General features: G+C 40.9%; 1 protein-coding gene across 1 annotated transcript in view; it reads left to right on the top strand.

Moving 5' to 3' along the window:
- LOC126481421 (nucleoporin Nup43) overlaps positions 1-16,771 on the top strand; it is a 200,520-nt gene that overhangs the window by 150,122 nt on the left and 33,627 nt on the right. Inside the window, exons 5-6 of the mRNA XM_050105162.1 lie at positions 6,920-7,068; positions 14,922-15,060. Of these exons, the coding sequence (XP_049961119.1) occupies positions 6,920-7,068; positions 14,922-15,060 (288 nt within the window). The remainder of the gene's footprint in view (positions 1-6,919; positions 7,069-14,921; positions 15,061-16,771) is intronic.

Here is a 16,771-nt window from a genome sequence, read left to right as displayed (position 1 = left end):
ACAGATTGAATAACATCGGGGAGATGCTACAACCCTGTCTCACTCCCTTCCCAACCACTGCTTCCCTTTCATGACCCTCGACTCTTATAACTGTCATTTGGTTTCTGTACAAATTGTACATAGCCTTTTGCTCCCTGTATTTTATCCCTGCCACCTTCAGAATTTGAAAGAGAGTATCCCAGTCAACATTGTCAAAAGCTTACTCTAAGACTACTAATGCTAGAAACGTAGGTTTGCCTTTCCTTAGTCTTTCTTCTAAGATAAGTTGTAGGGTCAGTATTGCCTCATGTGTTCCAACATTTCTACGGAATCCAAACTGATCTTCCCCGAGGTCGGCTTCTACCAGTTTTTCCATTCGTCTGTAAATAATTCGCGTTAGTATTTTGTAGCTGTGACTTCTTAAACTGATAGTTCGGTAATTTTCACATGTGTCAACACCTGCTTTCTTTGGGATTGGAATTATTATATTCTTCTTGAAGTCTGAGGGTATTTCGCCTGTCTCATACATCTTGCTCACCTGATGGTAGACTTTTGTCAGGACTGGCTCTCCCAAGGCCGTCAGTAGTTCTGATGGAATGTGGTATACTCCCGGGGCCTTGTTTCGACTGAGGTCTTTCAGTGCTCTGTCAAACTTTTCACGCAGTATCGTATCTCCCATTTCATCTTCATCTACATCCTCTTCCATTTCAATAATATTGTCCTTAAGTACATTGCCCTTGTATAGACCCTCTATATACTCCTTCCACCTTTCTGCTTTCTCCTCTTTGATTAGAACTGGGTTTTCATCTGAGCTCTTTATATTCATGCAAGTGGCTCTCTTTTCTCCAAATGTCTCTTTAATTTTCCTGTAGGCTGTATCTATCTTACCCCGTAGTGAGATAAGCCTCTACATCCTTACATTTGTCCTCTAGCCATCCCTGTTTAGCCATTTTGCACTTCCTGTCGATCTCATTTTTGAGGCGTTTGTATTCCTTTTTGCCTGCTTCATGTACTGCATTTTTATATTCTCTCCTTTCATCAATTAAATTCAATATTTCTTCTGTTGCCCAAGAATTTTTACTAGCCCTGGCGGCTTATGCTGCCCATGTTTTTAGCTTGCCCGGTCATCCAAATTACCGTGTCCTGTTCCCGCAGTCAGTCGTCCATCTGCCAGACCGTCGGCCCCGGTCAGGTTGTCCGATCGCCGTATGCATCAAAGAGCTCCTCTCTGGGCTTGGGTTTTTCCCAGTTCCACCTCCTTTCCGGGCACCTCTGCGCACGCCCCCATGGTGTGTGCCTCGCCCGTGCCTTCGGCTCGATTTGGCACAGAGCCCGAAGGACTCAGTCCCTCTGGAGGCCTTCCGATGCCACTTTTATTCCATCCTGGCCACATATCAGGGCTCTGGAGTTGTTTACACCGACGGCTCGATGGCTGCTGGTCGTGTCAGTTATGCTCTGACTCTAGGTGATCACTCTGAACAACATTCATTGCCAGCTGGCTGCGGCATTTTTACTGCTGAGCTGGTCGCCATCTTTCATGCCCTAGAGTATATTCGCTCCTGCTGAGATCCTTCGTGATCTGTAGCGATTCCCTGAGTGGTTTCTGAGCTCTTGACCAGTGTTTCCCTCGTTCTCGTCTGGTGATGGCTATCCAGGAGTCCCTGTATACTCTTGACCGTTGCGGCCGCTCTGTGGTCTTTGTTTGGACCCCAGGCCATGTTGGGATACCCGGCAATGAGAATGTTGACCGCCTGGCGAAAGAGGCTACCAGTCAACCACCTCTGGAGATTGGCCTCCCGGCGACTGATTTGCGGGCACTATTACGCCGCACCATTTTCGATTTATGGGACGCTGAATGGCGCAACCTGCCCGTACCAAACAAACTCCGTCGTATCAAGGCGACGACGACTGTGTGGCGGTCGTCCATTCGGGTCTCCCGCCAGGAGTCTGTTGTCCTCTGCCGGCTGTGCATTGGGCACACTCGGCTGACACACGGCCACTTATTGTGCTGTGAGGACCCACCTCTGTGTCGCTGCGGCTCCGTTTTATCTGTGGTGCACATTTTATTGGAGTGTCCGCTTTTAGCTGTGTTCAGGCAGACGTTCGCACTGCCTGACACGCTCCCTGCCCTTTTATCTGATGACCCTGCTATGGCTGGCTTAGTTTTACGTTTTATTCGGGCAGGGGGTTTTTATCATTTAATCTGAGTGTTTGTGTTTTGTTTTATTGTTTTGTGTTGATTCTGGCCTTTGGCCTACAGTTTTAAACTCAGTTTTTAATGTGTTCTTGGTGGTTGGCTTTTCCTTTTTTTGTTCCTATGGTCGGCCAACCACCGTCACACTTTGTGTGATTTTAGTTCTTCTTGTCTGGTCTTTATCTACGTTTCTCTTGTTCTGTGTCATCTGTGCTCTATTCTGTTCATCGTTTTTATTCTCTGTGGGTGTTTTTAGGATTTGGAAAAAGGGACCGATGACCGTCGCAGTCTGGTCCCTTCAATCCCACAAACCAACCAACCCTCTACTAGCCCTCGTCTTTTTACCTACTTGATCCTCTGCTGCCTTCACTACTTCATCCCTCAGAGCTACCCATTCTTCTTCTACTGTATTTCTTTCTCCCATTCCTGTCAATTGTGCCCTTATGCTGTCCCTGAAACTCGGTACAACCTCTGGTTTAGTCAGTTTATCCAGGTCCCATCTCCTTAAATCCCCACCTTTTTGCAATTTCTTCAGTTTTAATCTACAGTGATTGTGGTCAGAGTCCACATCTGCCCCTGGAAATGTCCTACAATTTAAAACCTGGTTCCTAAATCTCTCTCTTATCATTATATAATCTATTTGATACCTTTTAGTATCTCCATGATTCTTCTATGTATACAACCTTCTTTTATGATTCTTGATCCAAGTGTTAGCTATGATTAAGTTATACTCTGTGCAGAATTCTACCAGACGGATTCCTCTTTCATTTCTTACCCTCAATCCATATTCACCTACTATGTTTCCTTCTCTCCCGTTTCCTACTCTCGAATTCCATCACCCATGACTAGTAAATTTTTGTCTCCCTTCACTACCTGAATAATTTCTTTTATCTCACCATACATTTCTTCAATTTCTTCGTCATCTGCAGAGCTAGTTGGCATATAAACTCCTACTACTGTAGTAGGCGTGGGCTTCGTGTCTATCTTGGCCACTATAATACATTCACTATGCTGTTTGTAGTAGCTTACCCACACTCCTATTTTTTTATTCATTATTATAACTCTGTATTCACCTGACCAGAAGTCTTGTTCCTCCTGCCACCGAACTTCACTAATTCCCACTATATCTAACTTTAACCTATCCATTTCTCTTTTTAAACTTTCTAACCTACCTGCCCGATTAAGGGATCTGACATTCCATGCTCTGATCCGTAGAGACCATACATATAAATCAACATTTGCAGACACTTCAGTAGCTTCCTCAAGTATAGGCAAACAGTTTACCGTACCTGCTGCATCTGCGCTAGACGTTTGTCATAGGTCCCCTTGACACTATGTTACCCAAACTACCATTGGTGTCTGTAGTAGTGTTTAAAACTCTGGAAGTAATAGCCCCATCATCTGCATCAGAGTCTCCTCCAAATTCTGAATAGTCTGCTTGCTCTTCTGTGACCTCTTCCCAGTAGTTCATTACACGGTCAGCCAGACATTCATCTACTGTGGATCTATGCCATCTTCATGTCATTGTTATAGATCTAAAAGAAATATTTACGAATATCAGTATGATCCTCCCAACTATACTGGTGTGCAAAGCAAAAATACTTTTTGCACAATGTGTCACTGTCAAATAACATTGCTTGACGAAACTTGGGCCATACATAGAAAGTACTGTTATGGTATAGAACAGGATGTAACTGAAAGAAATACCCAGTGAGATGAACAGAAGACACTTTTATTCATAGACAATAATGATACTGAAGGCACTGTGATTCACGATTGTCCCCTGGAAATTACAAAAGGCAGGACATGGTTCTAATAGGGAGCCGAAAAGTTGATTACAATTTCTTGTTTTAGGGCACTCCATTCTTCCACTATCATGATTGACAACTACTGGATGGTCATTGGAGCACGAGGATGCGCTGCAGTATTTCTCCCCAAAACATCCCACACATGGTTGATGGGATTTAAGCCCCGGGGGGGTGGGGGGGGGGGGGGTGAAGGCCAGTCCATTCCCAAATATCCTCTTGTTGCAAGAGCTCCTCTGTTGAGGGAAGAGGCAGGCTAGTCCATTCCCCAAATATCCACTCATTCCAATAGCTGACCCATCTAAGCAGTTTGATGCGGTTGCACTTTGTCATCTGTAAAAATTAAGTCAGAGCCAAATGCAGTCAATCTACAAACAATATTGCTTATAAATCACTCGTGTGATCCAATATTGCTTATAAATCACTTGTGTGACATCCTAAATATTGCTCAACTGTGTGGGACCTGTACCAGATAGGAATAGCAGGTGTTGTTGAAAATATAGAGAGAAGGGCAGCACAAATTGTCACAGGTTTTTTGATCCATGGGAGAGTGTCACAGAGATGCTGAATAAACTTAACTGGCAGACTCTTGAGGAAGTATACCAAGAAAACCTACTTACAGTGTTTCAGGACTCTAGTAATATACTGCAAGTTCACCCCACCCCTTTACTTATCGCTCTCATAGGGATCATGAAGACAAAATTTAATTACTCACAGCATACACAGAGGCTTTTAAACAGTCATTCTTCCTGCCCTCCATATGTGAATGGAACAAGAACAAAACCCTAATGATTGGTACAATGTGATGTAGTCTTTGCCATGCAGTTCACAGTGGTTTGCAGAATATAGATGTAGATCTAGAGTGAAGTGTCACAACAGTGTGAACCAGGGAGTGTACCATTTTCAAAGATTTGGAGGTCAGTATGTCCATGCAACATTATGCCTCCCCATAACATAACTCCTGGACCACCAAAACAATCATGTTCAGCAAGCTGGACGTACCCTCATATGGCTAGAGATGAGAACACACAATGCACCCAGGAACATTATTGAACATGATCATTTTGGCGATCTAGATGTTAAAAGTATGGGGGGGGGGGGGAGTAATGTTGCATGGGTGTACTAACATCCATACCATTGAACACTCACAGGTCAACGTTATAGTGACGCTATACTCCTCCACCATGTGCATCTTTTCAGGAGTGCTTTTGGCCCTTACTTCATATTTGTGGATGATGTTATGTGAACAAATAAACTGGTGCAGGTGTAGGTCTCTTGGAACAAGAAGATATTTGGTGAATGAACTTGCTTGCACTTTCCTGTGACCTAAATCCCATCAAGCATGTGTGGGCTGTATTGGGGGAAATGTATTGAAGCATGTCCACATGCTCCAACAGCAATCTAGCGTTTGACAGTCGCACTGATGGAGGAATGGAACACTCTTATCACAAGAGTTCCTTACTTTTGACCAACATTGGAGCATGTTGCAGAGTCCGTATTGATCACAAACCCTATTAAGAACAATGTTCCGCCTTGTATAATGTCTGGGGGCATCATGAATTGCAGTGACAGTGGTTTCAAAACACTCTTACCATTGTGAAATCTGTCTGAAACCTCCAGCATCTCCAATCTCTTCCATGTACCCACAGGCCTTCTGTGATTCAAAAGCAATGTTAGCAATGACTAAATTACACTCTGTGCAGAACTTGACCAAGTGGCTTCCTCTTCATTCGTTTCCCCCCAAGTCCCCTTTTCTTCTATTTTTACATCTCTTCATATTCCTACTATCAAGTTCCAGTCCCCTTCACAAATTTTGCTCACTTTAAGTATTAGAATAATTTCTTTTGTCTCATCATACATCCTTTCGGTCTCTTCATCAACAGAACTAGTTGGCGTAGAAAATTGTCCTAATATCATGGGTGTTGGCTTCGTGTTTATCTTCGCTTCGATAATGTGTTCACTGTGCTGTTCATAGTAGCTCAGTTGCATTCCTGTTTTCTTATTCATTATTAGACCTTTGTGCATTACTCCTATCTGATTGTGTATTGATAACCCTGTACTGACCTAACAAAAAGTCCTGTTCTCCCTGCCATTCCATACCCCAATTCCCACTATATCAAACTTCAAACTATCGATTTACATTTTTAGATTCTCTGACCCACTGACCCATGTAAGGAATCTAACATTCCACACTCTGGCCTGTAGAGTGCCAGATTATTCCCCCCCCCCCCCCCCCCCCCCCCCCCCCCCCCCCCCCCCCCCCCCCTGATGAGAATATTGACTTGTGCTCATAGTTGTGTGTAAGCTAGGATATACTAACACCACCATACAAATTTGCATTCAGACTGCTGGAAACTGTGTTCCAGCTTGTAGATTGGGTTTTAACATTCCACTGTACTGGAAAATTATATTTAACAGCCATAAGCGGCAGGCCACATTCAATAATTATGTAATGGCTGTAAACCCAGTCCTCACCAAAATTTCATTTGTGCATCCCCCAGAGAAATTCTAAATCACACAAATAGCAACTTGCAGATTATGCAGAAGCACACCATCAATCACACATTAATTACAGCAGAGATTTGTAAACCACCAACTCTCCTCTGTCTGTCGATGCAGCCTAGGTAGGTTACTATGTGTGGTGTCACCACACTTACAGCTGACTGGGCATAGCTACAACCAGTACAGTCATGATGTAAAAGTTCTCTCTTCCCATGCAGTAAGATGAATTTTACCATATTAGAGAACTGACAAAGATAAACACTTTGAACCCTCATTGTTTAATACCAGGTAACTAGAACCATGAATCACTTCTGGCCTGGCCATGCTACAGTTATGCCACAATGCAAGTGATACCTGCATCTGTTCAGACATGCTTTCATAACAAGGTATTGTGTGAAATTAACTTTTTGTTAGCCAATAGTATTCTTGTACTTTGCAGATGAAGCCGACAGCAGTACACTTCGATGTGTTTGCTTCCTTAAACACAGTGAAATTCTTACTGGAAATTTGCGTGGCATACTGAAAATTTGGGACTTGAAAAGTTCAACTGTTAGGCCTACCATGTCATTCACAATGCCACATGAGCAGGTGCGTATACAATTGTTTAGACGCATGATATTGGAGATTATCAGTTATCCATTCTGATTTTTATTTAGCTATTTGAAATATCAAACATTTTTTGTAGTAATGTGTACTGTGGTAACTAGATGGGGGCAGCAATGTCAATAGAGGCAGTTCCTTTTTCAGCCATGAAAATGATGTAAAACAAAATATGTTGCAGAAGCTCTGTAATATTAATGATTTTCATTATTGTTCTGAAAGTATTTTTAAGTGAACTGTAGTATACAGAGAAGTACCTTGAAATTCATACAGAGGGGATGGAAAATGTATGGTAACTTAAGTATAATTTATATAATTTACATGGACACACTGAGTTCCAAAACTTGTTTTGAGAGGGTTCTAGGTAGTAAAATCGTGGAAAAAATATTATTGCATTATTTGGTGTTGATAAATTCCTTATATTATACTTAATATAATAGAGGGAAACATTTCACGTGGGAAAAATTATATATAAAAACAAAGATGAGGTGACTTACCGAACGAAAACGCTGGCAGGTCGATAGACACACAAACAAACACAAACATACACACAAAATTCAAGCTTTCGCAACAAACTGTTGCCTCATCAGGAAAGAGGGAAGGAGAGGGGAAGACGAAAGGAAGTGGGTTTTAAGGGAGAGGGTAAGGAGTCATTCCAATCCCGGGAGCGGAAAGACTTACCTTAGGGGGAAAAAAGGACAGGTATACACTAGCACACACGCACATATCCATCCACACATACAGACACAAGCAGACATACTTAAATATGTCATTGATCTTATATATCTGTTCTAATGAGGTTGCTCCTTATGACATCCTTGCATATTTGGGAAACTCTCTGCCTTACAAGCTGTGGCGTAAAGGCATCTGCTGGCGAACTCGAACAGCGTCACACCATCCAAGGAGTACCTCAACAAAACAATAATACAGCACAAACAAATATATATATTGACACCCATCATCATAAACAAAATGCAGACCTGTGAACTATTCAAAACTATTACTATAACATTACTAAATGACATGATTTACTCATTTATATAAGTTAACAAGGGTTCAGAGAGCTTCACACATCTAGATGAGGGAAACATTCCACATGGGAAAAATATATCTAAAAACAAAGATGATGTGACTTACCAAACGAAAGCACTGGCTGGTCGATAGACACACAAACAAACACAAACATACACACAGAATTCTAGCTTTCGCAACCAACGGTTGCTTCATCAGGAAAGAGGGAAGGAGAGGGAAAGACGAAAGGATGTGGGTTTTAAGGGAGAGGGTAAGGAGTCATTCCAATCCCGGGAGCGGAAAGACTTAACTTAGGGGGAAAAAAGGACAGGTACACACTTGGTCGCTCGCTCATGCGCGCGCGCACACACACACACACACACACACACACACACACACACACACACACACACAGATATATCCATCCGCACATACACAGACACAAGCAGACATTTGTAAAGGCAAATAGTTTCGGCAGAGATGTCAGTCGAGGCGGAAGTACAGAGGCAAAGATGTTGTTGAAAGACAGGTGAGAAATGAGCGGCGGCAACTTGAAATTAGCGGAGGTTGAGGCCTGGCAGATAACGAGAAGAGAGGATATACCAAAGGGCAAGTTCCTATCTCCGGAGTTCTGACAGGTTGGTGTTAGTGGGAAGTATCCAGATAACCCGGACGGTGTAACACTGTGCCAAGATGTGCTGGCCGTGCACCAAGGCATGTTTAGCCACAGGGTGATCCTCATTACCAACAAACACTGTCTGCCTGTGTCCATTCATGCGAATGGACAGTTTATTGCTGGTCATTCCCACATAGAAAGCTTCACAGTGTAGGCAGGTCAGTTGGTAAATCACGTGGGTGCTTTCACACGTGGCTCTGCCTTTGATCGTGTACACCTTCCGGGTTACAGGACTGGAGTAGGTGTTGGTGGGAGGGTGCATGGGACAGGTTTTACTCCGGGGGCGGTTACAAGGGTAGGAGCCAGAGGGTAGGGAAGGTGGTTTGGGGGTTTCATAGGGATGAACTAAGAGGTTACGAAGGTTAGGTGGACGGCAGAAAGACACTCTTGGTGGAGTGGGGAGGATTTCCTGAAGGATGGATCTCATTTCAGGGCAGGATTTGATGAAGTCGTATCCCTGCTGGAGAGCCACATTCAAAGTCTGATCCAGTCCCGGAAAGTATCCTGTCACAAGTGGGGCACTTTTGGGGTTATTCTGTGGGAGGTTCTGGGTTTGAGGGGATGAGGAAGTGGCTCTGGTTATTTGCTTCTGTACCAGGTCGGGAGGGTAGTTGCAGGATGCAAAAGCTGTTTTCAGATTGTTGGTGTAATGGTTCAGGAATTCCGAACTGGAGCAGATTCGTTTGCCACGAAGACGTAGGCTGTAGGGAAGGGACTGTTTGATGTGGAATGGGTGGCAGCTGTCATAATGGAGGTACTGTTGCTTGTTGGTGGGTTTGATGTGGACGGACGTGTGAAGCTGGCCATTGGACAGATGGAGGTCAACGTCAAGGAAAGTGGCATGGAATTTGGAGTAGGACCAGGTGAATCTGATGGAACTAACGGAGTTGAGGTTGAACAAGAAATTCTGGAGTTCTCCTTCACTGTGAGTCCAGATCATGAAGATGTCAATAAATCTGTACCAAACTTCGGGTTTGCCCCGCTTCTCCAACATGTTAGCTGAAACAGATATATAAAGTCGGTTCTTTGTGTTCTTAAAAAATGAATTATCAACACTGAATAATACCCAAATCTCTCCCTGTCATTTTTGATTCAGCTTAGGAATTGGACATCATTTCTTGACTGACAGGTTAAATGAATTATGAGGAAACTTCTTGCAGAGGTACTTGAAACATTCTTCGTCTTCGGAAAAATCTTTCACAAATTGTTTTATTAGGCGCATCTTAATACATAGAGGTGGTATAATAGTAGAATTTTGTAAGATACCCTGGTAGTACGTGCAAAGAGAAGAGCCAAAGAGATATTTACAATAGTTACTATGTATACTAACCAGTGCAACAACTGCCACCAAAATTTTCATCTTAATGTTGTTATTAATAAAAATATTATATCACTATTACAAAAAGGAACATTGCTACTCAGCATATAGCGGAGATGCTGAGTAACTTACAGGCACAACATAAGGACTCGCGCGACTAAAGCTTTTGGCCATTAAAGCCTTCATCAACAAGAGAGACACACTCGCACACACACTCACACAAACACAACTCACAGGAACGACTGCAGTTTTAATGGTTGAAAGTTTTAGTCATGAGAGTCCTTTTGTTGTGCCTCTCTGCAACTCAGCATCTCCGCTATATGGTGAGCAGCAACTTCCTGTATTATATATCAAATATATGTTATTAGATTCACTAAAATTCTTTTTTCTGTTCTTGAGTGCTAATTATAAAGTAATGACGATTGATGGTGCTGTTTTGCTGCCATATTAGGATCCAGAACACTAAAGACCCAGTTGCATTACAAAAGCTTTTTCAGAATTGTTATGTGTTACTGAAGTGAACACAGTTTTTGGCCATTGCAATGCAACATCTGGCTGACAGTTTCCTGCCCCTATTGTCATTGTCCCTGTAGTTTTCCTCCAGCAAGTGGATTTTATTACTTTTTATCTGACACAGAATAATTTCCTGTGATTTTAGCAATTGGAATGTCACTGCAATAATTCAGTACCTGCTTCACTGGCTGCTGTGTAATATTATCTGTCCTATCTGACTTCTCTTGTTCTTTTGTGACCCTCACGGTAAGGAGGCCTAGGGTGTCTTTTATTTTCACGCTCTTTAATCGTCCTGGCCGATTTCTTCAATTCTCGAAGTGTCAGACCCCTTCTATTTTTTTTTTCCATCTTCACAATTTCATGTTGTCATCTTTCCTCCTTCATCACCACCTTTCTGAATAACATTCAGAATTGTAATTCGAGGATTTATCCTCACACCAAGGTGATACCATAGACAGTCGACCATGAACAGTCTTGAAGAATAATTCCACTGACTGCAACCATAAATTGCAGGAAAGATAGCATTCGGATTCGGTGGACTGTCATTCAGAAGATAATGGTGGATCGGAGCGTCTAGAAACTCAACAGTTCGTACAAACCTCAAACATCAACAAAAATGGTCAAAGGTTAATTGAAACTTGTAGAAACCATAACCTGGTCTTAACATCAACATGTTTTAAGAGGAAACCTCACAAATTAAAAACCTGGAAACACCCTGATTTCCAAAAGGGCAAATGGCAACTGGACCATGTATGCATGGATAAATTTCACCATCGTGAAATCTACAACGTCAAAGTTTTAAGGGGTGAAGACTCGGGGTCAGACCACTATGTTGTGTAGATCAAAATAAAATTAACACCAATGGTAAGGAAAAGAGCTCAGAAAAAAAACCAGAAGAAAATTCAACCCAACCATCTTAACAAAAAATGATGAATACACTAGGAAATCAGGTGAAGGGTCTATCAACTATAACACACTAGAAGAATTAACCACCAAATTAAAATCCGTAGCAGAAGAGTTGCCTCCAGTAAATCCCAGGAAGAAACATGAGTTGTGGAATGCAGAATGTGACCAGGCATTAGAAAGAAGACACCAAGCTTGGATAAAGTATCAAACCCAAAAGTCTGAAGAATCACATCTAGAAATAAACAAAGAAAGTCAACCCATAAATCATCAGACAGACAAAACGCAAACATCTTAAAAATACCCTAGGAAAGATAGAAGAGAACTTCCAGAAGAAACAGTCAAGAGATTACTACAAAACCTTTGGGAGATATCTTAAAAAGTATGAGTCCTCGACATTGGTGCTGAGAGATAAGTCAGGAAAGTTTGCGCATAGTAATCAAGAAAATGCAGAGATCCTTGCAAAGGCATGTCATGAAGACCATGTATTTGCAGAAAACTGGAACAATGCTGGAAAACCTGTAGTAATAAATCTCCACCGACATCTTATTGAAATGTGGATCGTAGAGAAAATTCCAGAGCACTGGACCTCAGGAATAATCCGTCCATTATTTTAAAAAGGATATAGAACCAACCCAGATAATTACAGAGGAATAACCCTTCTGGACTGCACATACAAAATTTTCTCCCGCATAAATTACAATAGGATCAAAAATGTTCTGGGGCCACAATTTAGAGAATATCAAGAAGGATTTTTACCATACAGAAGCTGCTCAGACCAAATTCTTAGCCTGAAACTAATAATGGAGTATTACAAGTATAGAAACAAACAGTTATTCATCTCATTCGTGATGACGATGATGAGTCCCATACTTCTTTACAGAGCGTAGGGGAGCGACGCGGGAGACCCGCGCCGCCTTTCTAGGCAAGGCCCTAGTGGAGGTGGTTTGTCATTGCCTTCCTCCGACCGTAATGGGGATGAATGATGATGATGAAGAGGCAGGAAAAATCCCTGACCCCGCCGGGAATCGAACCTGGGACCCCGTGCTTGGGAAGCGAGAATGCTACCGCGAGACCACGAGCTAAATCTCATTCGTAGATTTAAAAAAAAAAAAAAAAAAAATATGATAGTGTTCATAGACCCACACTTCTAATAATCCTTAGATCATATGGCCACCATCCCAAACTGGTACGACTCATTTAGCTAACTTTAACTAACACAAATTCAAAGGTCAAGTTTAGAGAGGAAATGTCAAAAGCTTTCACAATAAAAACAGGACTCAGACAAGGTAATGGATTGTCCCCTTACATTTTTTGTGTGGCTCTTAATCACATCATGACAATCTGGCAAAAAGAAAATCCGTGTAAAATTGGAGGAAAATCAGCAATAAGAGCAAACAGCCTTAGCTCTCTTAGCCCTTGACATGGAAGAAATTTGTGGCCAGGACACAAGTCTCCAGAAAATTTCTTCAAGAATAGGATTACAAATATCCTTTGAGAAAACTGAAATCATGCCAATGAAACCTCTTTGTATATATAAAATCTTCATAAATAATCAAGCAATTAAAAAAGTTCTAAAATTTAAATATCTTGGAGAAATTATTTTGCACAACTTGGGTGAGAAACCAACATGGATAAATAGAACCAACAAAACTAAAAAAAGCACAGTTTCTAACCTGGTCAACATATAATAAGAAATGCATGTCAATAGACACCAAGATCAAACATTACAAAACTGTAACTCTCCCCAAATTAAAAATGACAGAAGAACCAATCGACTCCTCGAGACTGAATGAAGAATTATCAGAACATGCATCAATAAAAAATACCAGGTTGATGGATTCTGGAGAATCCTCCCTAATGAAACTGTCTATTGTGAGATTGACCCAATCACCAGCACAATGAAGACTTAGAATTACTGATGCAGAGAACAAAAACAAAATTGACACTTTCCTTATGAATCATAAATTTGCAGCAGAAATGACACACAGAAGACCCTCAGAGATTTCAGACGAGTTAAGAAAATTGAATTTGGAATGAATGAACTAGTACTGGGCTGAGTGCAAGAAGCAAGTGGTCAAACTTCAAAGAGAAAGTGAACATGGAGTGACCCAGGTGGTCCAATGTGACCAATCAAGTTAATAATAATTATTATTATTATAACAATAATTGTCTGCTTTGATCTGTGGTTTTTTCCATCTTGATTATTTGATAAACTCGCTTGTTATAAAATAATTTTGTTTCTACCGTTTGAGAGAAATATTTTTCTTGTCATTCTGATTGAAAGGGCAGGAGCAAATAGTGATGCAGTTCATTAGCATCACTGGAAGCTACATGTACTGTCACCACTTAATTTTTTCCCCCTCATTCACAATATCCATATCCTGCATTTCTATTTCATGCTTTTGGCAACCCCAAATTCATTTCTCATATTCTTGTCTTTAGAACTCCTGTTCAGAATAAATTTATTAGGATTCATCTCAGGAATAAGTTTGTTGTTGGATGGTGAATGGTCATCAGCAACAGCAGCATCCATTATCTCCCTCTCCCTCCCCCCCCCCCCCCCTCCCCTTCCCCCCCCCCCCCTCCTCCTCCTCCTCCTCCTCCTCCTCCTCCTCCCACGGTAACCTTTAGTTTTTAAATGAGCTGACACATTGCACAATTATATGAAATTGAGTTGGGAGAGGGTTATTATTATTATTATTATTATTGTTATTATTATTATTATTGCTATTACTATTATTATTTTTCTTTACTCTCAGAGTTCTCTAAACAAGCTGAGAAAGATGTACTGAATATCAAGGACATTTTCTACTCTTCTTAGATATTATCATGCTGGATACTGGGCCTGTTAGATGTCCAGAAAATAAAATATAAAGTTCATCTGTTTGAAACACTTACATGGCACAGCCAGCAGCTGAGATGCTATCTACCTTTCAGCATCTCCCAAGAGATGAGATCATGTTAAACTTCTTTGGAATAGAGTATCACAGTATGATGCCTTGATTTTCCAGTATGCAACATGTACTGTCTACTAGTTTAAATACCACAGCTACTTTGGAAACATCATTTGCATTTACTCTCTTGTTTTATCTGAAGATTTATCTTCTACAAAGAATTATTTCTTAACGATTAATTTGTGAAAAAGGAACACCCTTTTGCTTACAGGTGGCACTAGATTAATAGAAAATTCATCCTGCATACTAGGTAAAATGCACACCTAATTAATTAATTAATTGCTATATTCCTCAGACTGTCTGCATTCTTTTGCTGAAGGAAGGAATCCCTGATTCCAAAAGGTATTGTCTCTGTTATTTATATTTTATGTGCATAGTTTTGGTAAAAATAAGCTTTTTCTCAAAAAAATTTGACACACTCCTTAAAATATTTTGATGTATGTATGACAAAATTATGTTCCAGGTTTCTGCTTCTTGTGTCGTTCATCATCCAACACAACGCCACCTGGTGTTGGCGGGTGGTGAGGAAGGTGCTCTCGTTGTATGGGATCTACGTCACAGTATATACCCAATCACTGTGCTCAACGCACATTCAAGCAGTAGTATGAATGTTTTACCTCATTAGTGTACTTTTTTTGTTAGAAGTCCCTGTGTTTTCTTTTATGTTTATTTATTTTTTAAATATATTAATCCTTCATGCACTTTTACTTTCCAATAGAGATTTTAATCAATTGATTTACAAATAGAAAAAATAAAATTCATTGGTCAATGCTTGAATGAGAAGTTCTGACATTAGGTAGGACGGTATTGCAGGACAGTTAGGTATAAAAGTGTCATTGTATCAGTTACTTGTTAGTTTTGTTGTGAAAGTTTGAGGACCTTTAGTGAAGATATGGAAAGGATAGATTGCTACTCACTGCATAGAGGTGGTGTTCAGTGGCAGACAGGCACAATGAAAAATAAAACTAGAAATATTTAAGCTTTTGGACAAAGTTCTTACTCAAAATTAGGAACAGTAAAACTCAGGAAAGTGTAGAAAGAAAAGGACGGGCACTGAGTAACGTAAAGCTATACAGAATAGTACCAAAGGGAAACAGTACTGGGTTGTGGGAGGGACTGGAAGCTCATAGGCTTTCTCCATTGTAGTTGTTAGATATGTTCGTAATGTCTGCGTTGTGTGTTATGGGAACAAGTGTACATTTTCTGATTCATATGTTTTGGGACATCCTGCTGCTCGTCTCTGTTTAAATATCTTGTCATTAACTAACAGAAGTACCAATCTGCTATAGCAGAGGTAATCTTCTTCACATATGCATATTCCATAAGATGAATATGCACTCATTCTGGCTGATGCTAAATGGTTAACTCCTCAGAGCTTGGTTGGATGTGACTACGTTCATGTTGGCAAACCTGGGGTTCTGAAACTGGTGATTAGTCAGTGCTGCCTCTCCCCTGTTACCGAAAGTTTTAGTTGTTTTTCCATCATTGAGCTTAACTTGATTTTTTGGTTTACAACTGTGGTAGAAATCTCTGTAAAAGTAAAACCCCTTGGCACCAAGTGAACTACTTCTAAAATCCCAGAGGCTTTAACGGACCTCTAAGGAGTATTGAAAACTAACCAAGCAAGGTAGCATGGCTCTCGTGAACATACAGATTTAAGAAAAATGGCATCACCCTGTCTTCATGTAACAGTGTCTCTTTGTAATTAATTGTCTTGAGGGGCTTGAAAGAAGTGCGTCCTGTTTACATGTGTAAAGGCCTAAGATTGTGATGAACTTCGAAATTATTGAAGTGTATTTGTAAAGGAACCTATTTTGTGAAGAGTATTTCCACCCATTTAAGCAATCGTATGCAAAGTAAAAGAGTTAGGGGAACATTCTTTTGTTACAGTGGAATTACACAACATTCAGAATTACATAAGAGGCTTTTGTTACAAAGATACCTTAGACCGTGAAACAGATGTAAAGATAGGGAGACGAGTGTGTACGCAATGTGTAGAACATAAATAAGCAGATTATAGGTGAATTAGAGGAAGCAACAGCCTTAGATTTCTAGTTCTGTTATTATATGATGTTACATTCATTCCAAAATCTATAGGATACACATCAGCTAAATGATCTGTACAGCAGAAGCAGCTTGTGCTAGATACCAGATGATTATACCAGGTGTAGAAATATGAAATCAGAATTTGGTTGCAATAATTACATTTCTCCTAACTCTGTGTGAGGCTGTGAATGCCGTGGGGGGAGGGGGGGGGGACACTTCTTTTTAAGCAAACCAGTCAGCGAGCCATTTTCGCACATTTTCATACAA

The sequence above is a fragment of the Schistocerca serialis genome, chromosome 5, assembly GCF_023864345.2.
Source record: "Schistocerca serialis cubense isolate TAMUIC-IGC-003099 chromosome 5, iqSchSeri2.2, whole genome shotgun sequence".
NCBI lineage: Eukaryota > Metazoa > Arthropoda > Insecta > Orthoptera > Acrididae > Schistocerca > Schistocerca serialis.
This window is presented reverse-complemented; position numbering and strand designations above follow the sequence as displayed.